At 54.7% G+C, this 22,854-nt stretch overlaps 1 protein-coding gene across 1 annotated transcript in view; it reads left to right on the top strand.

Moving 5' to 3' along the window:
- Nucleotides 1–22,628, top strand: part of PTPRU (protein tyrosine phosphatase receptor type U) — a gene marked incomplete at both ends in the record, with an annotated part of 54,482 nt that extends 31,854 nt beyond the window's left edge. Inside the window, 17 exons of the mRNA XM_080632553.1 lie at nucleotides 454–592; nucleotides 3,355–3,512; nucleotides 5,602–5,792; nucleotides 7,179–7,251; nucleotides 7,625–7,701; nucleotides 9,241–9,277; nucleotides 9,682–9,779; nucleotides 9,875–9,991; nucleotides 10,641–10,795; nucleotides 12,041–12,176; nucleotides 12,266–12,415; nucleotides 12,542–12,715; nucleotides 14,622–14,762; nucleotides 17,022–17,147; nucleotides 18,818–18,975; nucleotides 19,820–19,955; nucleotides 22,566–22,628. Of these exons, the coding sequence (XP_080488679.1) occupies nucleotides 454–592; nucleotides 3,355–3,512; nucleotides 5,602–5,792; nucleotides 7,179–7,251; nucleotides 7,625–7,701; nucleotides 9,241–9,277; nucleotides 9,682–9,779; nucleotides 9,875–9,991; nucleotides 10,641–10,795; nucleotides 12,041–12,176; nucleotides 12,266–12,415; nucleotides 12,542–12,715; nucleotides 14,622–14,762; nucleotides 17,022–17,147; nucleotides 18,818–18,975; nucleotides 19,820–19,955; nucleotides 22,566–22,628 (2,129 nt within the window). The remainder of the gene's footprint in view (nucleotides 1–453; nucleotides 593–3,354; nucleotides 3,513–5,601; nucleotides 5,793–7,178; nucleotides 7,252–7,624; nucleotides 7,702–9,240; nucleotides 9,278–9,681; nucleotides 9,780–9,874; nucleotides 9,992–10,640; nucleotides 10,796–12,040; nucleotides 12,177–12,265; nucleotides 12,416–12,541; nucleotides 12,716–14,621; nucleotides 14,763–17,021; nucleotides 17,148–18,817; nucleotides 18,976–19,819; nucleotides 19,956–22,565) is intronic.
- Nucleotides 22,629–22,854: the final 226 nt, after the last annotated feature.

The raw sequence follows: 22,854 nt of genomic DNA, 5'->3' as shown, positions 1-22,854 counted from the left end.
TCCCACAGAGGTTGTGGACCTGAATCTGGGGCCGTGCTGGTGTGTGTCGTTACCAGCACTGGTGGGGATGCAATGGTTTATCATAGCCCATCCCACACTCTGGGTTCCCCCTTTCTTTGGTGTCTGGGTTTTTCCCTTGGTTGAGGGTTTCCTCTTAATGCCGTTACTGTGGTGGTGGTGGGAGGCTGGAGTTGGTAGTGCTGAGTGCTGAATCCAGGGATGGACAAGTTGGGTGTGATGGAAGGTGGCACAAAAGGACCCTCTCATCCCATGGGAACGGAGAGAGGGACTTGCCCATGGTCATAGTGTGGCACTGCAGAGCCCCATAACATCTTGGCGGTGTTCAAGGAGCAATGTGCATCCTATGGGAAAACCAGTATTTTCCTATGTGATGCTGCCACCCAACCTGGAGCCAAGCATTGACCCCTCCTGCCTGTCCTTGTCCCCTGGCAGCTGCCTGCAAAGAGAGCAAGCGTCCCCTCGAGGTGTCGCAGCACTCGGAGGAGATGGGCCTCATCCTGGGGATCTGTGCTGGAGGCCTCATCGTCCTCATTATCCTCCTGGGAGCCATCATTGTCGTCATTCGGAAAGGGTAAGGAGACCTGGTGCCTCCATCCGTCCCTTCCTACCGGCTCAGCCCTAACTGGGAGCTCCTGGTGGTGATGCTGATCCCTCCTTTTCTGCTGTTTCTTGGCTTTGTGCTGCTCGACAGCCAGGATCAGGCTTGGAGGGGCATTGACTGTTCCCATCCCACCAGCTCTCCCTCTGTTAAGAGCAGATGGGGACCCCAGGGCATGTAGCCCTGCACCCCTCCAGGCCCAAATCACTAAACTCAGCTTAATCTGCTCTAAGGTGTTGTCCCTGGGCCTTGGATCCATCCGTGGGAGCATTGCTGGTTCCCTGCCATTGGGGTGGATTAGGGATGGGGCTGTGTATGGTTCCCTTGCGTGGAGCGGCTGTTCCTGGAGATGGGCAGGGAAAGGAAGGCATTTGCACTGTCACCCATCTGCTGATCCCCTCTGGGATGGCAGGGGAGCACCCAGCATCACTGGGTCTTCCTGTGGCTGCCCGCACTGGGTGCCCCAGGGTGCAGGTGCTGAGAGCGTCCCAGCTCCTCCTGGGCTTGTTTTAATGGGGAACCACGGAGTTTCCAGTAAATGGGAGCAATCCCTTGGCAAGAGCCTCCAGCAGGCTCTAAATGAAGGGTCAAAATGTGGATGGAGGGGAGGTTTTCCCAGTGCTGATGATCCCTGGGGACCCCCAAACCACTCTCCCAACCCCATGGGATCCCCCTGCTCCCCAGCGTGGGGTTGTGGATGTGACCATGGGAGCTTTCACTTGGGAAGCTCAGTGGGGTGGGAGGGAGGAGGACAAGGGTTTTTTGGGACACACATCCTTGGGAGCACTGTGGGGATGTGGCCGCTGCTTTTCACTCAGGCTCAGCGCCCTGGGAAATGGTGCTGAGCCAGGAGGGAGGCTCTGAAAGGAGGGGGGAAAGGGCAGCAATTAAATACCTTCCCCATGTAGGGCTCGGGATGATGGGAGGAAAGTACATAAAGAGCCAGGGGGAAGGTCTACAGAGCTCTTTATGGCTTCATTCACCCTGAAAGGACTCTTGCTGGTTACACCCTGTGCACTGCCGTTGCTCTGGGATGCTTCCCGTGTGTGCAGCGTCGGGTCTATCCCTGATGGAGCAAATGCTGGCAGTGCTGATGTGATTTTGGGAGTGATGCTGTGGGTAGGAAGCCATGAGTGTGGCTGCCTCCTTCCCATCACCAGTGCTGTGGGCAGGAGGAGGAGGAGCAGCTTTGATTCAACACCCCAGGGTAAACCTGTTGAAGGGCAAAGCAGAGCCACAGATCAGACCTGGTGCTGAGGGCCTTGAATTTGGGGCCTTGAATTTGGGAAGCTGCAATGAGCTCATAAATCTCCTTTGGAGTGTTTTGCTGTTGGGAAAACACTGATGTGGTGGAATGGAAATGCACCCCTGGAATACACTCGCTGGTAATAAATGGTGCCCTGGAAATGTGACATCCTGACCCTGTCTCCCATTGGGCTTGCCTGGCCCCTAACTGGCTCCCTGCATGTTTGCTGTTCAGTCTTAAAACCTGTGGAATAACCCCTTGGACCAAGGGTGCTACGGACACCCCACTGCCAGTGCAGTGATTGAGGTCACCCTGAGAGCTGGTGCTTGGGCTGTGCTGCTGGGACCCCAGCTCCTACTCAGAGTAAATAACTATGGATGCAAAAGAGGAGCCAGGTTTCTTTACCGTGCATTTAGTTCTCTGGCAGCTGAGTTGCCCCATAACCCCCTTCCCTGTGCCAGAGGAAAGCTGCTTATGCAATTTGTGCTGTTCCCTTTATTTGCACGCTTGCCAGGAGGAACTACTATTCTTATTCCTATTACCCGTAAGTAATTGTCATTCTGTGTCCTTCACCCTTCCTCCCGGCCATCCCCCTTGCCCTGCTGCTCCAAGTCCTTTTCTCTGCCGAGTACATTTTAAGCCTCTTTGGCTCAGGGAAAATAATGCTGCCGAGCTTGTTAGAGACTGAAGGCAGCGTAAAAGGGAAGGGTCAGTGATTCCGGGTTGAATCCTGGATTTTGGCAGTGCCCTGGCCCAACCAAGATGCCAGCATGGATCTCTGGTTGCTCCTTCCCCTTGTTTAATCCCTGCTCTGGCTTCTTGGGAGTGTGATGCTCAGTCAGTTTGGGTTGGTTTTGCTTGAATGTCGTTGAATTTGGATGTGAGGTTCTGTTCCAGCGAGAGCTTCTGGGCTTTTCCAGCATCTTCATTAGGTGCCTAATGGGGCACAGGGGTGAAAAGCTTCCCTGGTGGGAGCTAAGCACATGTGCAGTCAAGGGGGTTCAGCCCATGCCTTTGGCCCCCAGCATGGTTGTAGAAGCATAAAGTGGTTTGGGTTGGAAGGGACCTTAAATCTCCTCCAGCTCCAACCCCTGCCACGGGCAGGGACCCCTTCCACTGGAGCAGCTTGCTCCAAGCCCCTGTGTCCAACCTGGCCTTGAACACTGCCAGGGATGGGGCAGCCACAGCTTCTCTGGGCACCCTGGGCCAGCGCCTCGGCACCCTCACAGGGAAGAGCTTGTGCCTAAGATCTAGGTGATACTGGGGAGGGGATGTTGAGGATGAGGAGTTGGAGTTGCTGCAGACAGTGAGGGATGCTCCTTATGGGGCTGCAGCCAGCCTGGGGCACCAGAATACCAAAGCGTGGTGGGAATAATCCATCCTGCTCCCTGGAATAACTCAATAGCTTTGGGGGGGATCTCATAGCACCATGGGGTCAGTCCTGCTGATGGTGTGCTTCTTCCCCCTTCCTCCCCTTTGCATCCTGCAGAAAACCCGTCAACATGACCAAAGCCACCATTAACTACCGCCACGAGAAGACACACATGATGAGTGCCATTGACAGGAGCTTCACTGACCAGAGCACGCTGCAGGAGGACGAGCGCCTGGGGCTCTCCTTCATGGACACCCACAACTACAGCAACCGAGGTAAGGACCGGGAGCTGCAGCATCCCCCCTGCTCCCATCCAGGGGTCCCAATAGTTCCTAAATATCCCAGTAACACCTGAAATATTTATCCAAGTAGCAGATGTTGCGCCTATTTTAGCCTGTGTGTGGTGTGTTGGAGGCTTCTCCCTGCCCTGCCTAAACCTCCAAGGACATCAATCTCATCAGTGCCTATAGTAGCTTTTGTTATCATCCATCACTTGTGGGTGTCTCAAGCTGGGGCTCTGCATCTTGACCTCTCAAAGCAAAGATCTGAGCTTGTGGCTGGAAGGATTGAGGCCATTTGGGGCTCAAACACTGGCTGCAGCCCCCTGAAGCTGGGTGAACCCCAACTCTTCACTTCTGCTGAGGTTGAAAGCTTTGCAGCAGCCTTCACCCAAGCACACCCAGCGTGGTTCTGCTCCGTGTTCTGCACAGCCCTGGGCTTCGAAGGGTTAAAGAGCCACCAGATTCGCTTCAGAGGGAGACTGATCATTTAACACCCACTGGAGGATGCATCTCCATGCTGATTTAGTTGTAAAATAACTCCTTGAATGCCCCAGTTTCAACCATATGCTAATAACATCTGTTACAGTAACCTCAAGATGCTGCTTACGCACACGGCTCTTCGCCGCCGGCTGCGGGATTAATACACTTCCTGGCATTGTCTCATGGATAATAGAAGCCCAGAGGGCAAACTTTGCCTCCTCTCAATACATCTAGGTGTATTATTTTCCAGTTACTGTTCCTAAAATGCTCAAAGCCTCTCAGGGGGCTGAGCTGGGGATGCTGCTCCTCAAATCCTATACGCAAAGGGGGCTTTGGGGCTCCCATCCTCTCCCTTGCTTTGCTGCTCCTCATCCCTCTGCTTGGTGAAGGGTAGAGGAGGAGATGTGGGGAACTCGCCATCGTTAGTTAATGAAGGTAAATGAATGGGGTGCTCCAGGGCTGGGGGGCTGTTCCCCACCATGCCTCAGTTTCTTTGCATTCAAAGAAGTCACTGATCCTCATGGGCACCTGAGCAGGTCCTCAGCATGTGGAGCTGTTGGCACCTTGGCAATGCCTGCAATTAGTTTCTCATTAAACCCAGTAGCTGGTGAGCCCATCAGCCAGGCCACAGGGTGCAGCATGGCCCTCCCTTGTGCTGCTGTTGGCTCAGCCAAGTGGTGGCATCTTGGGTGGGAGATGTTTCTGGATGCACAGGTTGGAGCATCATCCCCTTCGGTGCCTGCTCTGTGTGTGTGCCTGCACCCATGGTGCACCCACATTGCATGGGAGCGCAGGCAGGGGTGAGGGGCTGCTCCCTGCATTCGAGCAGACCAAAAAAGCCCAAATCTGGGAGATGTGTGGGTGAGATGGCTCTCTCACAAGGGTGGTTTTTTGAAGTGTTGTTAGGGGAAACCACATCCGGGATGCACCGTCTTGCAAAGCTGCTTCCCAGCAGCGGGTGGATGGCATTCCAGGCTGGGTGCTGTGGGATCCGTGCCTGCCACATCTCTTGGCAGCAGTGGAGAGCAGCAGGTTTTGTGCAAACCCAGATTTCAGGCTCCTGTGTGGGTACTTGCCCTGGTAAGTGAGGTCTTAGTCTGGCTCTGCCCGTAATGACCCAGCAGAGGCATAGACTAGGTAAATACTGCATAAACCTCCCCATTAAACAGCAGCTCCCTTTGTGTCAGTGCTAGGAGTAAGGTGCCAGTTTCTAGCAGTGAGGAAAATTACCTGTTAAGCTGGGCTGGAGACTTTGGCAATGTGATTGTTCATGTCAGGACTTGGTGTATTCGGGCACATAGCTCCTACTTGTCTGCATGGGAGTTGATTGCCTCAGTCGATGCGAAATAAGCTTATTAAGTTCTGGATTCTAAGAGATCTGCTGTGGTCCTAAAAGACTGTAATGGGCATTTTTAGCTTGTGATGTGGGATGAGCTGCAGAGAGCACAGAGGGGGCTCTGCTTTGCTCCCCAGTGAGAGACTGGCTGCAGCACTGACATCTCCAGGTGTCCTCTCATCGCTGTGTGGGTGCGAGGAGGTGATGGGGATGTGGTGCAAGGCTTTGCTCCCCTGATAGCCCCTGGTTCTCCATCCCCATCCGCAGGTGACCAGCGCAGCAGCGTGGTCAATGAGTCCAGCAGCCTGCTGGGGGGCTCCCCCCGCCGCCAGTGCGGCCGCAAAGGGTCCCCGTACCACACCGGGCAGCTCCATCCCGCCGTGCGGGTGGCGGATCTCCTCCAGCACATCAACCAGATGAAGACGGCAGAAGGCTACGGCTTCAAGCAGGAGTATGAGGTGAGAGCACCTTGAGCTGGTGTCTTGGGCAAGGCAGGAGGTGGAACGGACAAGGTGGCATGGGTAGGACCTGTGTGCAAGGAGAAGATGCTCCAGAGTTGGAGCTGCAGTGCTCTGGACAGCAGGAGCCGGAGCTCACAGCTCTCTGGGCAGGTATTATCAGCATGTGGTGTGTCCATGGGTGTGGATCAGATCCCTGCTCCTGGCAGCTCAGGATTTAATCAACAGCTTGAACAGGTCCCTGAGATGAGCCAAACCAGCCCTGCCAGCCCGCATCATCCTGCCTCTCCTGCAAGGGCTGGGGATGCTTCTCCCTTCCTCGTGTCCTCCTGGCTATAGCCTTAAGGACAGGCAAATCCTCTGCAATCTGGCAGCTCTTGTGAAGATCCTAGGGAGAGCCTAGGACAAGGGGGAATGATACTGAGAGGGGAGATTGAGATGAGCTCTTAGGCAGAAGCTCTTCCCTGTGAGGGTGCTGAGGCGCTGGCCCAGGGTGCCCAGAGAAGCTGTGGCTGCCCCATCCCTGGCAGTGTTCAAGGCCAGGTTGGACACAGGGGCTTGGAGCAAGCTGCTCCAGTGGAAGGGGTCCCTGCCTGTGGCAGGGGTTGGAGCTGGATGAGCTTTGAGGTCCCTTCCAGCCCAAATCAATCTGAGATTCTATGAGAGGACATGGGAGAGGGTGACCGCAGGTTGTTGGCTGCACTGTGTCCACCGCAGCTCGCTAGGGCAGAGTGTGTGTAACAGAACGCACTATTCCCGCTCCTGTGCCGCAGCGCACCCGATGGGGTTGATTTCCCCACTCCTCGGTGTCCCACAGCTCTGGCAATTGGAATTTCCCAGTGAAATTGCTGTTTAACGCCTGGCTCTTTCAAGTGCACGAGCTTTTGCTTTTCCTTCGCTCCCCTTTCATGTATTGGACAAACCAGGGCTTGCGATAATCGTTAGTGCTCCTTGAAAAGCTGCTGTATGTTCTTGGAACTAGTCATTTGAAAGCACTCAGATATTATAGGAGGTGAGCAAACATGTAATTTCCTTCCACTTTCCTCCTCTTACACCAATCTAGGAATGTTACTGTTATTACACAGAAACCTGTTCTGTGCTGGGGAGCGAAAGGGGCTGGGGAGGTGGAAGAAAAATCCACAACCAACCCTGGGGAAAAAAACCAACCAGGCAGTGTATAATTTGCTGGAAAATGGGACATTTTGTGGATGCAACAGAAGCGCATACCTGGCAGAGTGTTCTACGGAGCTGGGGCTGCAGGACCCAGGTGATGGGATGGAGGGGCCATCCTGTCTGTCCTGCTCCCCAGGGAGGTTTGGAGCTGGAAGGGGGACCCCCCCCCCCCAGTCTTGCCCTTGGGTTGTGACGGCCATCCTTTCCTTACAGAGCTTCTTTGAAGGCTGGGATGCTTCGAAGAAGAAAGACAAGACCAAAGGGAGACAGGATCATGTGTCGACATGTGAGTGCCTTTAGCAAAGGCTTAGATACCCCAAAGAGACTTGATCCCACTGGAGACAGGATGCTCCTCACCGGTCAGTGTGGCATGGCCACATTGCTCCCTGCTGTATTTAGTGCCATGGGTTAGTGGTGGCCTTGGCAGTGGTGGGGAACGGTTGGACTGGATGATCTTAAAGGTCTTTTCCAACCTGTTTGGTTCTATGATTCTGTGATCTCTGGTGATGGTCCCGCAGGGATGGAGACATCAAGCTCCAGGAGCTCTGGTTCTCTCCACCAGAGACATCAGGGAGATCCCAAGCCCTGGGACCCATGGGTGACACACTGTCCCCATGCTCACAGGGGTGCTGATAGTCCCTTCTCCCCTTGCTCTGCAGACGACCGTCACCGGGTGAAGCTGCACCCGCTGCTGGGTGATCCCAACTCTGACTACATCAACGCCAACTACATCGATGTAAGTGGGGATGGTGCCTGTCACTGGGGGGTCTGAGCTGGCACAGGAGCTTCAGATGGACCCTGTGGGCTGTCAGAGTCTGTCCAACAGCGTTTGAAGGAGGTCAGGATGGGCTGATCTGTGTATCCCTGAGACGCACCATGAAGAACTTGTCTGATCTATTTGTGTTCATCAGCAGTGTCTGCTTGCTGCGTGTCTCCCTTCTCTGCTCTGCTCTGTCCTTCTTTCCTCATTCCCTCTCTCCTCCCCTATTCAGTCCTCTCTTCCCTTGCCTGCTCTTGTGGCCATGCATCTCCGTCCTGCATGGGCAGAGGATACAGAGGTTGACAAATGACCAGCTTGGGGATGCCTCCTGATCCTGTCAGTGCGTGTGAGTCAGTGCAGAGCTCAGCCCTTATGTCCTCCAGGAGTGATGTTCCTGTCACCTCCTGCAATGCTGAGACATGGGGAGATGCAGGAAGAGTCCCTTGGGCCCATGCTTGAGCATGGAAGCAGCAGCAAATCCCACTCTTCCTTCCTGCACTGAGGACACGGTCTGTTAGCGGTGGCCTGATGCCACCATGATGGGTTCTGTGTGCCCAAGCAGCATCCCAGTGCCTGTCCCCTGTCCCCCTTGTGTCCTTCCTTCCCTGTGGCTCTAACCTGTCTCTTGTTCTGTGCCTCACTAATGGCTCTGTCTGATCTTTTTCTCTCTCAAACCTGTGTCCCAATGGGATCGTTAAGATTCGGATTAACCGAGAAGTAAGTAGATGGTTTCCCTCTTCTCCTTTCTCTCTGCTCCCATCTCCTCCCAGGCATCATACTGGGCAGTGTGGTATTAAATAGCATTAGGGAGAAGCAAGTCTGGTCCAGGAAAGGAAGAAGCGAGGTCTCCATGGCATGTCCTCCATGGGGTGATGAAGAGCAGAGCCCTTGTGCTCAGGTTCAATTCAACCCACAAAAATCCCTTGTGAAAGGACCCACGGTGGATGGAGAGTCACCGTTACCTCCATGTGTGTGATGTGGTTTAACCCTGCGAGACCCATGGCCAAGGTGTGGAATGCTGGATCCCTGGTCCCTTTAGCAGTGGGATGAACGTCTTGGGCTGGCACATCCCTGTTAAGAGTTGAGAGTGGCCCCAGCAAGCAGCTGGGATGAAGGAGGGAAGCAGGACCGTCAGTCAGAACCAGGTGGCTGCTGTGGGATGGGATGTCAGTAACAGGGCTCTCGTGGTAGTGTTATCATGCTACCAGTGGTGCTGGTGGTAGCAAGAGCTGGGATGAAGCTGGTGGATCCCGGGATTGCCTGCAGGATGCTGCTGGGGATTGTGCTGCAGAACAGGGATGAGGATTGGGCTTTACATGAGCTTCTCATTGCTGTGGGAGGTGCAGGGTGGCTGCTGGGTGTCCTCCTCCTGCTGCCATGGTGGGTAGCACAGCATGAGGGGACTTGCTTCCAGTTGGGTGCCACAGTCTTCCAGGGCTGTGTCCTAGCACTTGAGTATCCCAGTGTATCCCAGTGTTCCCCAGCTTGGGACTGACGTCTCTGCTTCCCTTGCAGGGCTACCACAGGTCCAACCACTTCATAGCCACACAAGGTGAGTTGCTGCCTCCATCCTCACCCTGCCCTCTCAGCCAGCAGCTCAGCAGCTCCTGATTTAGCAGCTGGGTTTCATTCCTGGTGGGATTTAACCTTCCATGCTCAAGAAGAGGGGAGGAATGGACCAATTTGAGGCCAAATGGGATGGTTGAAATGTGGAGCAGCTCCCACCCCTCCTGCTGCCCCATGGTACTGCACAGCCATGCAGGGAAAGGGGTGAATAAAATGGTTTGAGGTGTTAGGGCTATGGAGGCAGGAGAGGTAATGTGGTGGCATCGTGGTGCTGCTGTGGCCAGGTTGTACTGCTGCTGCCTGGTCATGATCCTGAGGTTGATCCTAATGATCCTGATCATGATCCTGATGATCCTGAGGATGAAAGGTGGCCTTTCCTTCATCCCGCAGGCCCCAAGCAGGAGATGGTGTACGACTTCTGGCGCATGGTGTGGCAGGAGCACTGTTCCAGCATCGTGATGATAACCAAGCTGGTGGAGGTGGGCCGGGTAAGGACCGCATCCCATCCTGCTCCCTCCGGACTCCAGCTCTGCCAGAAGCCTCCTCCACGGAGCCAAAACCCCATCCCATCCCCTCCTTGCAGGTGAAATGCTCCAAATACTGGCCGGATGACTCCGAGATGTACGGGGACATCAAGATCACGCTGGTGAAGTCAGAGACGTTGGCTGAGTACGCCGTCCGCACCTTTGCTCTCGAGAGGGTATGGACCTGCTCCTGCCCTCACGGGGAGAACCGACCACCTCGGCCCTCTCTACCCATCACTAGATTGGCATTTACCAAGACCCGATTTATTACCCTAACGTGGGGCTTTCACCCTTGGTTGAGGTGCAACTTCTGAACCCTGGGGGTACCGGTAGCTTCTTCCCTTTGTGTTTTCCTGTTCTCTGTGTTCTCTGTGACCTACAGTGGGGTGAGCGGCTCAGCCCTGTTTTGGTTTGGGTTGTGTTTGATTTTGATGGAGCAACGTGTAATTGTGACAGGGGTAAAGGATGCTTTTATCCTCCAGGCTGGAGCACAGGTTGTGTGCCCGTTACTCTCCAGAATGGTACCTGGGGATGGTACTGGTGGGATTTACCCCTTAATCTATAGGAGTGTGAAATGAGTCTAGTTATAGGGCAGGTAGCAAAGGTGCTGATGAAGTGGACCTGAATGAGACCTGTGGCAGCCTCCTCTTCCTCTTTGGCTGGTTTTTAACCCTCTTACAGCCAAAGAGGAGGGAGCTGTGGGGCTGCTGAAGTGGTCCTGCTCCATCTGAGCTGGCAATGTCATGGATTCACAAGCACATTCCATGCTTTTGGGGGGATTTCCCTTCCCGAACCTCCTCACTCCATCTCACCCTTCCCTTGCAGCGGGGCTACTCGGCCCGGCACGAGGTGAAGCAGTTCCACTTCACATCATGGCCTGAGCACGGTGTCCCCTACCACGCCACGGGGCTCCTGGCCTTCATCCGCAGGGTGAAGGCATCCACGCCGCCCGACGCGGGCCCCATCGTCATCCACTGCAGGTACCCGTGGGGCAGAGCCAGCTGTGGGGGTCTGGGGTAGGGTTCGGGGGGTATGGATGGCCCTGGCAGGGATCAGGCTGTGTCTTAGGTGGGTGCTCAGCGCCTGCCTCTGAATGATGCTAAAATCAGCAGGGTTCAGAAGTTGCCCAGAGAAGCTGTGGCTGCCCCATCCCTGGCAGTGTTCAAGGCCAGGTTGGACACAGGGGCTTGGAGCAAGCTGCTCCAGTGGAAGGGGTCCCTGCAATGGACAAGGGAAGGCTGGGCACCAGGTGGGATGCCCCTGTACTGCCCAGCACCCGATACTGATGACACAGGCCTGGTGCTGATGGTCAGGATGCTGGGTGTAGATATCCACAGGGCACCCAGCAGGATACCCACAGGGCTGTCCCCATTGGGACACCGGGGCTGTGAGGACACCGGTTGCCCATCTGAGCAGCAACAGTGACTTTCTGTGCCCTGAGCAGGTAGGGGTTAATGGTTCTTCCTCTGCTGGGCAAACAAGGAGGAGCTGATGAGTAGGAGGGTATTTTATATTTCTTTTATTTGATTTCTCCTTGTCAACTGCCTCATCAGTATTCATTCACCAGCCGCAGCGCGTGTGATGAGTGCCCCTAGCCTGTAATCACTGATAATCACCACGAGTGATTCATCAGTCCCAGAGATTAGGATTTCATTGGAAAAGACTTTGTAGGGAAGGAGCAGGGGGAGCAGTTCTGTTCCCAACGTGTCACCGGCGAGTCGCAGCATCGATAGGTCTTTGTGAGTCCAACCATGCCAGGATTTGGGATAGCTTTGCTGCTCTGGGCATCCTGCTGGGCTCAGCCTTAACCTGAGGGTGGGAATATTCAGACCCACTCAGTGCCAGGGCGCTCTCAGGGCTTGGAGCTCGGAGCATCCCTCTCAGGCCGCTTGGGATGGGATCCCAGAGGACTGTTGGCACTCAGATGGTTTAGTGGGTGGTTTTGTTACAAACCCCATGGTTTTTGCTGTCTTAGAGTCAAAATGAAGCTTAGACATGGGTGCCCACCCTCTCCCTCCACAGCCTGACCATCACACACACAGTGGTGTGTTTGGGTGAGGCGTTTAAGGCAGAACTGGGCTGTGGTTATAGGGATGGGTGTGAGGTCCTGGCAGCCCTGGCCAGATCCAAGCAGACCTTGCTCCATGCCCGCTGGTGTCTCAAGCTGCATGTGGATGCTGTGCAGATGGGAATGTGTTTGCTGCGTTTTCCTCCTCCATCCCCAGTGCTGGCACAGGGAGGACTGGCTGCTACATCGTCCTCGATGTTATGTTGGACATGGCCGAGTGCGAGGGTGTTGTGGACATCTACAACTGCGTGAAGACCTTGTGCTCACGGAGGATCAACATGATACAGACGGAGGTGAGGGGGTGTAATGGACAACCGTGGGGCTGGTGTCACCCCACCAGTTGTGGAGTCTCATTCCCCTCTCTTCTCCTCCCCCATAAAAGGAGCAGTACGTCTTCATTCACGACGCCATCCTAGAAGCCTGCTTGTGCGGGGAGACCAGCATCCCCGCCAGCGAGTTCAAACCCACCTACAAGGAGATGGTGAGGATAGAGCCTCAGAGCAACTCCTCACAGCTACGGGAGGAGTTTCAGGTGAGCAGCCCCAAAACCTCTTCACCACCCCATTGCTTCTCACCCTCCCGGTGCCCACCACCACCAGGACAAGCAGTGGGCAGGGTGCAGACAGGAGCAGAGCTCAGGGACCGCGTGTACCCACAGACCCTGAACTCGGTGACTCCCCACCTGGACGTGGAGGAGTGCAGCATCGCCCTCCTGCCCCGCAACCGGGAGAGGAACCGCAGCATGGACGTCCTGCCGCCCGACCGATGCCTTCCCTTCCTCATCTCCGTGGATGGAGACAGCAACAACTACATCAACGCGGCCTTAACTGATGTGAGCGTGCTGCGGGCAGGGAAAGGGGCTCGTTTGGGTGGTTCTGGGCAGCTTTTCACTGCAAAACCTCATTTGGTGTGAATTTGCTGCCTCGTTTTGCACAAGGGCACGTGGGAAGCTGTGTGGACCAACGTTGTGGGGTCCTTCTCCCCTTCTTTTATGTAGCAGCATTTTGCTTGTCTTGGAAAGAGCTTTTCACCTGCTCTCGCAAGCTGCAAACAAAGGGGCTTCAGTTGTTTTGCAGTGAAAATGGAGCACAGGAGGGAGAGGAAGCTCTGGAAGGGGCTGGTAGCATTGAGTCCCATGTGCTGCCAGCACCCTGCCGTGCATCCTCCTGCCCATCCTCCTGGTGCAATTAGGAGGCTCTAAACTGCTCCCAAAGCCCTGGTGCAGTCAGAAAGGACACCCGTGATGGCAAAGCAATTTCCTACCTGCTGACAACCACAAAGCAGAGCAGAGAGGAGGATGCAGGCTCTGAGCCCTTTTATCACCAAAGCCACTTGCCTCTCCTTGAAACGAGCTGGGGTGCTTTGCACAGGCAGCACTGAGCCCCACTGCACCTTCCCTGGTCCCAGCTGAGCCCTGGCACCAGTTCTTCACCCCGTTTATCACACTGCATCTTTATGCCGAGCTCATCTCCCTGGTACCTGCTCTGGCAGCAAAAAGCAGTTTGTGAAGCCTGAGGAGCAGCACCCGCTGGGCTGCAGGCTTTGGCTGCCATGGGATGGGAGCTTTGTTTTCAGCTTGCTTGGTGTAAGCGCATCCATTTTGGCTGTCACCTCACTGACCCTCCCTTAATCTCTGCTGCAGGGTCAGAGAATAATACTGATTTTATAGGCAGAAAAAGCCGCTTGGAAGAAGTTTTCACTGCGGGGGGTGTAAAACCCTTCCCTCTTTGGGGGAAAAAAGCACTAAAAAGGCCCATTTTCCTGAAGTGCCTCAGTGCTTTGCTCTGTCTGTCAGCAGGGTCTGTGCTGCCCAGCATCAGGCCTGGTCAGCACCTGATGAACCCCCCCTCAGCCCTTGCTCTCATCGCCTCCCTCGAGGGTGGGAAGCTCTCACCAGGAGCAGGGGTCTCGCTGCTGCCCCATGGCCAGGGCTGGGGGAAAGGTTTGCAAAGGCATTTCCAGGAGTGGAATGAGGAGGTTTTGCAGCAGCCAGAGCACTCCCTGTTAGGAGGGAGCTGTGATTCACAGGCACAGACATTTACTGCTCTCCTCCTGTACCTGAAGAGGCTCGAGCTGAAGTGTGTTAATGCAAAAGCCTGATTGATTCAGTGTTGAGCTCGGCTGTGGGCTCTGCATCCTTCGGCAAGCTGGTGTCAGGATGACCAAGGGGACAAATCCCGTTCAAAGCATGAAGAAGTACAGTAATTTATTATTGCTGGAGGTGGAACTGGATGATCTTTAGGGTCCCTCCAACCCAAAACATTCCATTATATTCTGTGATACTGATCTATTTTACCTTTCTTCCTTCTTGCAGTCTCTGGGGGCCTTTGATTTGAGGGTTTCCTTTTCTTCCTCCAAAATACATTGAGCCAAGGGCAGTGGCTGTCTCTTTGCTGCTCCCAGTGCCTGGCATCACTGGGGCACTGTGGGTGGGAGGTGATGCCGTGGATGATGCTTTAATCCAGAGCCAGGGTGCAGAGCTCAGGGCAGCCACCACTTCGGCTTGTTCTTGGCTCAAAGGTGACGTCTTTGCACAAATAACTAGGAAAGAGAGCAGAAAGCTCTCACCCTGACCAAGGGCAAACATCACTCTGACCTGGTTTTATAGCATCCCCCCAGCACCAGGGCTTGGAAGGGACCAAGGCTGTGCCAGGGAGGCCAGCTCTGCTCAAAGGTGGCTTTGGTGCCGTGAGCACCACTGCCATGTCCTTAAGGGTGCTCCTCTTCCCTCTTTGCAGAGCTACACCAAGAGCGCTGCCTTCATCGTCACCCTGCACCCCCTGCAGAACACCACCACCGACTTCTGGCGGCTGGTGTACGACTACGGCTGCACCTCCATCGTCATGCTCAACCAGCTCAACCAGTCCAACTCTGCCTGGGTAAGTGAGTGCTGGCCTTGTCCTGCTCCGTCCCCATCGCCTCTGCAGTGCTGCAGCCCCTGCTTTGCTCCTTCCCCTCTGCAAGGGGAGGTGGGACTGGCTGCAGCATCCAGGATTTACCCCCTGGAAGCACATGGCAAAGGATGCGCTCAGCAGGAAACCAGCCTGGCTTCGTTGCACTGGTGTTCTGTTGGAGTTGCTTTATTGTACCAGGATCGTTGTGGATGCCCCAGGGAGACACAAAGTTAACAACAAGTATAACCTTGTCGTTGTAAAGAACTAGGTTTTACCCTCTTTTCTTTACAAAGGGGAAATGGAGGCACAAGGGATTTCCAGCTTTTATCTTCCAAGGGCGCTGGTGGCTTGTGAATGCTGCTGCATAAACCAGCCTGCTGCAAAGCGGCTTCCCATGGGATTTACAGTGCGGTGGGATCTGCCAAACTGGAGGGGAGGTGTTCGCTGTCACCCAGGGGAGAGGGGACAGGAGCAGGGGAGTGGAGGGCCATGCTTAGCCTTGCTTTGCTCTCCGGGTGCCCTGCTTCCCAGGGGAATGCCTGGAGTGCTCTTGCTGCCACCAGAGCAGATACAAAAGCCCGTTACAGGTCTGTAATGTTAATTCAATGAGGAAACTTACTGGATTTCTACATAAAATCAGCATTATAGACTCTTAATGGATGTCTGAAGACTTCATTAGCTGCCTTATTTTATGAGTTGAGATCACATATTCGATGTAAATGACCCAAAACAGCAGTTGTGCCACTTGTCGCAGGGATGCGGATGGATGCAGCACCAGTGCTGACTGGTGTGTAAATACAATAAGTATGCTGTTACTTGTTTAGATGCATACAAGTACTGGATATGTGCAGAGTTATCCCCATCCAGCACCTCCTGTCTGCAGCACAAACCTCAGCTCTCAGCTGACCCCAGCTGCAGTGGACCACAGCAAGATTGATTTGATTTCTCTCTCCCAATCTCTTCGTTCATTCCATGGCCTAGATATGCCCTTCAGCCTCGCAGGAGCTGCTGCTCTTGTGCCATCCTCCCCCAGCTCCCAGTTCCCTGATGGAGCCATTGTCCCCTGCCACCATCCAATGGGAACTCTGCCATTTTTCATCATTATTCAGCCCTGCCTCGCTCCCCGGGCATCTATTCCTTAGGGATGTCTCTGTTACAATATTTAGCGGGATCTTAAATGTTTACCAGTTTAGGAGCAACAGGTAATAAATCAACCTTTACAGCAGGCAGCTCCGAAAGGTGACTTGGAGGGTATATCCCTCACTTGAGCTCCATGTTGCTGAAGGAAGTTTTAATATCCAAATTATAGTTGTGAGTCCAGAAGGCTTTGAGATCTTGGAGATTTATAGCCCCTATTAACAACCAATTATTTCTCAAAGCCATTTGCCATGCAGTGAGGCCCAAGCCGTTAGGTGACCTGAGATGCTAAATGCCCTGTTAAAGTGAGGTGACAAACATCATATATTCCATGTCGATGCTGGTTTCTCAGCTGTCACAGTGTGAAAACAATCTCATCCGTGACCCTTGGACCCAGCCATCCATCAGTGCCATGGTGGACACGTGGAGGGGGAGCAGGATTTGCTCCTCAGCCCTTTCCTGGGGTTGATGGGATGTCGTGGCCATGGGGCGAGGGGGACTGTTATCCCACATTGTTGTCGCTGATGATGGAAAAGCAGCTTCTAAAGCCAGTGGGGTTTGAGAGCAGACTTGGAACAACCGAGCCCTGCTCCATCATTGTGCAGGATCAGGCCTGTGCTTGCTGGGGCTGAGGCAGGGCTCGTCCTGCCTCCTCCTGGACCAGCAAAGTCCATCTCCAGGAGCACCAGATGTTGTGTTTGTGTAGGGGGGAGAGGGCTGTATGGGTGCTGGGGGTGGCCTTGATCTTTCAGCTTTGATCCCTCAATAAGCAGAGGGATCCTCTGCCCATCAGTGCCCGTGGGCTCTGTGGAGGGTCCAGCATCCCGTCTTGAGGCCACCCCTGGTACCAGCAGCCCCTCTTGGTGTCCAGCACCAGTTACTCCAGTTCACTTAATGGTGCCTGTGATCCACGATGTCCTTTCCCTGGTGATGTTCAAGGCCAGGTTGAAGAGCCTTGGGCACCATGGTCTAGTGTGAGGTGTCCCTGCCCATGGCAGGGGGTTGGAACTCAGTGATCTTAGGGTCCTTTCCAACCCAAACCAGTCTATGATTCCCTGTGTCCCAGTACATGTTCCTGGTCATGGTGAGCTTTACTTCTCTCCACAGCCTTGTTTGCAGTACTGGCCTGAGCCGGGGCTGCAGCAGTACGGCCCAATGGAGGTGGAATACGTCTCTGGAGCAGCGGATGAGGACATCGTGTCCCGTCTCTTCCGAGTCCAGAACATCACACGGGTGAGGGTCTCTCCTCTGGCTCCATGGGTGGGGGGGCTTCCTGTGTGCCTGTGTGTGCCCAGGTGCCCCACGAAGAGGTGGCTTCACTGGGGCTTTAAATCTCAGCCAAGAGGCTGAGGGCAATTCCCCAGTGGAGGTCATTGGCCAGATGGGAATTAGGGAGCTTGGAAGGGAGCACGTGGCTTGGCTGGGAAGGGAGCTGGGGTCGTAGGAGATAAATCCTGATTATTTGGGCTCTTAACACAGAGGGGTTTGGTTCACTACTGGGAGCATCTGGCGTTGCTGGGTGTCAGCACAGAATCCTTCAGCAAGTGCTTTGCTCTCAGGTGGTGGGATATACTCCATGCTCGATTAAAATGCAGTGTGATTGAAATCTCTGGATCTAAGGAGAGATTTCCTCAGGGAGCAGATCGCTGGTAAATGCATGGAGCTGCTCCTTGCCAAGCCTTGGCTGGAGGGGAACCAGGAGCTGGGGGTGTCACAAGTCCTCCAGAGGCAGACAGAGCTTTCACCTGAGCTTCACAACGGATCCCACAGCTTTCCTTCCTGGGCTGCCAGAGGCGTTTGCTCCTGGTTTCACTCCACTTGTGTCATCTTCCCCCTTGGCCTTCCTGGCTTCCAGCTGGAAGCACAGTCTCAAGGCCGGGTTGGTCAGCCCATCCTGCCCATATCGGAGCCCCCAAAAGGGTCAGAAGAGGCCCTGTGTGTTTGGGGTGTGCTGGTTGGAGCAGGCACCAAATGCCCCCAACACCCACTCCCCAGGTTGGGGCTCCCTGTAGAGCCTCAGGAATACCCGGTCCTGCTGGTTGGAGATGCTGGTGCTCACCCCATGCATCAGGCATCTGAAAGGGGGTGGATGGAGAGCTGAAGATCCCCATCTGTTTCCCCTTTCTCCTCCAATGTGTGCTCCCAATGTGTACCACCAAGCCCCAGGATGCAGCTGGAGTGTGTGACCCATGGTTTCATCCCATCAGGTACTCCTGATGCTCCAAGTACTTCGTCATCCCTGGCAGTGTTCAAGGCCAGGTTGGACACAGGGGCTTGGAGCAAGCTGCTCCAGTGGAAGGGGTCCCTGCCCGTGGCAGGGGTTGGAACTGGATGAGCCTTAAGGTCCCTTCCAACCCAAACCAGTTTGGGATTCTATGATTCTGAGCAAATACATCTGCCTGCTAAGTCCTGGCCTGGTTTAGCTTTGTGGATGTAATCCTCCTCCTGGAGCCTGCTAACCAGATTAGGTTTCAACCCTAACCAGATTACCAGGGTATTAAGGCGTTCTTCCACCGCTCCCCTCCTCTGTGGCTGGCAGCTTCTCATCAGCCTCCTGGTTTACAGCAAACACAACAAAAACACATCCCCTGGGACCTTCTGCGTGGGAGACAAGGATGTGAGGGAGAAGCCTCGGGGAGGCTCAGGGGTCTGGTAACAGGTTTGGGGAGATAGAATCTGCCTGAGATGCTGTGAGTTAGGATAAACCATGTCAGTGCAGCTTCCCCCGGGCGGGTTGGGGTGGTGGAACCAGTGTGAGCGGTGGAGGAGATGCTGAGCCGCCCCTCTTAAAGTTCCTCTCTTCCTTTTAATGTGTGGCAACCCCCTCTTGCTTCCATCAGACCTCCACTGGTGACCAGTGAGGGCAGCCCATGGGTTCAAGCTGACGAGGTTTGCTTTTCTAGTTGCAGGAGGGGCACCTGATGGTCCGGCATTTCCAGTACCTGCGGTGGTCGGCGTATCGAGACACCCCGGACTCCAAGAAGTCCTTCCTGCACCTCCTGGCCCAAGTGGAGAGGTGGCAGAAGGAAAGCGGCGATGGCAGGACTGTGGTGCACTGCCTGTGAGTGTCAGCTGGAGGGGAGCAGCTTCTGGTGCTGGGGGAGATGCCCCCAACTTATGTGTCCATAGTTCTGCATGGAGAGCCTCCGAACAGCTCTCACCAGGGTGGCTTTGTCCCCAGATGGTGCTGCTCACAATGTGAGTTTTGGGTGAGGCACCTCGTGGTCACCATGGCAGATGTCCTCCATGAGGTGGATGCTCACACGAAGACCCGGGTGTGCTCTCCTCGGATGGGACCTGGCACGTTCACAGATGGGGAGAGGCAGCAGGCGAGCCTTGAATCAGGAATCAGTTACACCCTCGTCTGTCTGCATTAGCTGAGGGAGAGTTGGAGAACGTGCTTTATAAAACACTGGCATCATGTTCTCCCTTCCTCTCCCCATTCCCCTTTTGCTGCCAGGGATCAGGTGTGGTGCTCTGGGATGGTTTCAGCCTGGGATGGAGGGATGGAATGTGGGATGCTTCCTCCAGCCAGCACTACCCGACAGGTCATCAACCCAGAGACACCCTGCAGATGGGGAGAGGGTGGTAGAGGGACACAGTGGACTTGGTCCATGGCAGGGCAGGCAACTGAGCCCAGAAGTCCAAGATCCAGCCCTGATGGTCCAAAAAGGTGTTTTCATGCTCTCTTGTGGCTCTTGTGAGGGCCGGAGGGCAGGATCACAGCTCCTGCCACCACATGGATCTGGTTCAGGTCCCCCAGTTTGGGAGGGTTCTGGGGTATGAGCCCCTGCTCTGGGGCATCTTGTGGGATGCAAGGATGGATGGAGAAAGGGGGATTGTGGGAGCACCAAGGTGCACTTGTGCCATCTTCTCACCACTGACATGTGTGCTTCTCCAACCAGGAATGGAGGTGGCCGGAGCGGCACCTTCTGTGCCTCCACCATGATCCTGGAGATGCTCAAGTGTCACAACATGGCAGATGTTTTCTATGCTGCGAAGACCCTCCGCAACTACAAGCCAAATATGGTAGAGACCTTGGTAAGCACCTGACACCAGCAGTGTCCCTGCATCCCTCCAGCAAACACCTTCTCCATCCCAAACCCTGATGAGCATCATGGGCATCCTCATGCAGAGCGTGTCTTGGTGAGCATGTCATGGGCTGGGGTGGACAAGGAGGTGAGACAGCTCTTGACAGCAGCCTTGGGCTTGTCTTCATCTCGCCGTGCCCACATGCCCTTGGCATCACCACTGGGCTTGTTGGAGGAGTAAGGTTCCCATTAATTCATGAGAGGTAATTGTAGTTCATCAGAGGGTTTATGCACTGGGAGCAGCTCTGAGGTGGAGTCAGACAAATTCCTGCTGGAAGTATAAAAGGGAACTGCATTTTGAGTGGAATTAATTGGAAAACTGCTGGGAGCAGCGATGGAGCCACATTTCATGATGATGAGGCTGGAGGTGGCAGCGGGTCAGGGCAAAAAGCCCATGTCCTATTTCAGGCCCTTGGTAATAGACAGGAGATGGACATCACGTGGAGGGATCCAGGTGCCTCATGATGTTTTAAAAGCAAGTCAGCTGGAAATGCTTACCCTGTTTGGATTATGAAATCCCTAAGTTGCAAAATGAAATGGTTTTGAGGAGGGGATATGATTTGCATTAGGAATTAAAGTGGAGGAGAAGGTGAGGGAGGGGAGAGGGGCCAGAGGGAGGGATGCAGATAATGGAAAGCTGATGTGACAAGCATGAAGCCGCGGGACCCATTGGGCTAAATTGCAAGGGTATTAAAAGAAAAAAGGCAACATTTCACATCAGGACACCAACAACCTCCAGCCTCACGTGAACCTGGACCAGCTATTCCGGGAATCTCAATCCGCCAGTCCCTGGGAGGCCGGATCCTTGCCTGGTGTAAAGAGCGCCAGCCCCATGCAAGGCTGCTGTTTCACACTGTCCCATGCATTTCCCCCTTCTGTTTGCCCGTGGGGTTTCTTTCTGTAAGATGATGAATGGAAACAATCCCTGTTCTTAATCCAGAAAGCATTATGTGCTTTTCATCTAAGCCCTCGCAGCCTCCTCCCTTTGAAGCCCTTCTCCCCCATTGCCCATTCCCATCTGGGGTCCCTGAGCAGCCACCCCTCCCCATCAGGGGTAACAGGATTGGTGCTCAAGCTGCGGTCCCCATGCGGCTGCTGAGGATGCTGGGGATGAGCTTTCCTCTTTCCCTCCCTGCTGTTGCACCAGGAATGCTCCCACCTGAGAGCCCAGCACTTGCAGCAGCATCAGAAACCTGATTGATTTGGGTTGGTTTTTCCCTGCTCTGGTTAATTTTGCTTGTTGGATGCTCGAAGGAGCAACGTCTCATGGGGATGGGCACTTCCAACGCTGGAGCTCCTCTGGAGCACTGTGGGTTGTATGAGGGCAGGGGTGCACGAGAACTGGTCCCATAAAGGAGGACAAGGATGGGTGAGGCTGCCTTGGCAAGCCCCATTTCAGTGATTTCTGCTACAAAACCAGGACCCAGCCATGCAGGACTTTCCCTTTGTGCAGTTTGGGAGCCAGTTAGAGGGGGAGCAAAGGGTGGGAAGATGCTGACACTGTCCATAGGTGGCTTTCAAAGGGAAGGATGGGAATGTGAGCCCGATCCTTCTGCAGGCTCTAGGAGGACCTTTCCCACTCACACCCGTTGGCTCCAGCCTGGCCATTGTGGGTGCGTCAGATTTGACCTGAGCACCAAAGTGCTCAAAGTGCTTGGAAAATTTGGATTTTGGGAAGTGAAAGCTCCGGGGACTTCCCTTTGTGCCTCTTCCCCCCACACAAAGCAAACGCCCAAACAACCAAATCCATGCTAGGGATGGAAAATGGCTCTTTGTTATCTGCAGCGAGGGAATCTGGGATGAGGAATTACTGGGGCAGGGCGGCTCCAGTAATCCCACACCCAGACTGTGGATGAGTGAACATTTGGCACATGGAATACCTTTGGATCTAGGGGATGGATCATCCTCCTTCCACAGCAATGGGTGGTGGTTGTTGGAAGTGGAGTTTCTTCAGGCTGTTAGAATCCCAGCCTGGTTTGGGTTGGAAGGGCCCTTAAAGCTCCTCCAGCTCCAACCCCTGCCATGGGCAGGGACCCCTTCCACTGGAGCAGCTTGCTCCAAGCCCCTGTGTCCAACCTGGCCTTGAACACTGCCAGGGATGGGGCAGCCACAGCTTCTCTGGGCACCCTGTGCCAGCGCCTCAGCACCCTCACAGGGAAGAGCTTCTGCCTTATCTCCAACCTGAACTTCCCCTGTTTCAGTTTGAACCCATCACCCCTTGTCCTATCACTGCAGTCCCTGATGAAGAGTCCCTCTCCAGCATCCTTGTAGCCCCCTTCAGACACTGGAAGCTGCTCTGAGCTCTCCACGCAGCTTCTCTTCTCCAGGCTGAACAGCCCCAATGTTCTCAGCCTGGCTCCATACGGGAGCTGCTCCAGCCCCTGCTCATCCTCGTGGCCTCCTCTGGCCTTGCTCCAACAGCTCCATGTCCTCCTTATGCTGAGGACACCAGAACTGCACCCAGTGCTGCAGGTGGGCTCTCACCAGAGCAGAGGATAGGGATAGCTTTGGGAAATGGCTTACTGGGGATCGTACCGTTCTCTCTTCTCTCTCCCAACAGGAGCAGTATCATTTCTGCTATGACATAGCACTGGAATATCTGGAGTCCCTGGAGACCAGATAGCACCTGGCCAGGAGAGGGGCGGCAAGGGCTTGCGCAGGGGTCGTGCCACCGCGCGGTTCACGCTCGGACGTTGAGTTAGAGCTGAAGGTGAAGAGGAACCAGCAAAGGACCCAACGAGAACCCAGCAGATGAAGGACAACGAAAGGACGCGGGGACGTGTCGGCTGCTCCCATCTTCATCCTCTGCTCCCCGTCTTTCCTTCCCACCCTGAGCGTGTCTTGAGTGG

Source organism: Psittacula echo, assembly GCF_963264785.1.
Source record: "Psittacula echo genome assembly, chromosome: 21".
Taxonomy (NCBI): domain Eukaryota; kingdom Metazoa; phylum Chordata; class Aves; order Psittaciformes; family Psittacidae; genus Psittacula; species Psittacula echo.
This window is presented reverse-complemented; position numbering and strand designations above follow the sequence as displayed.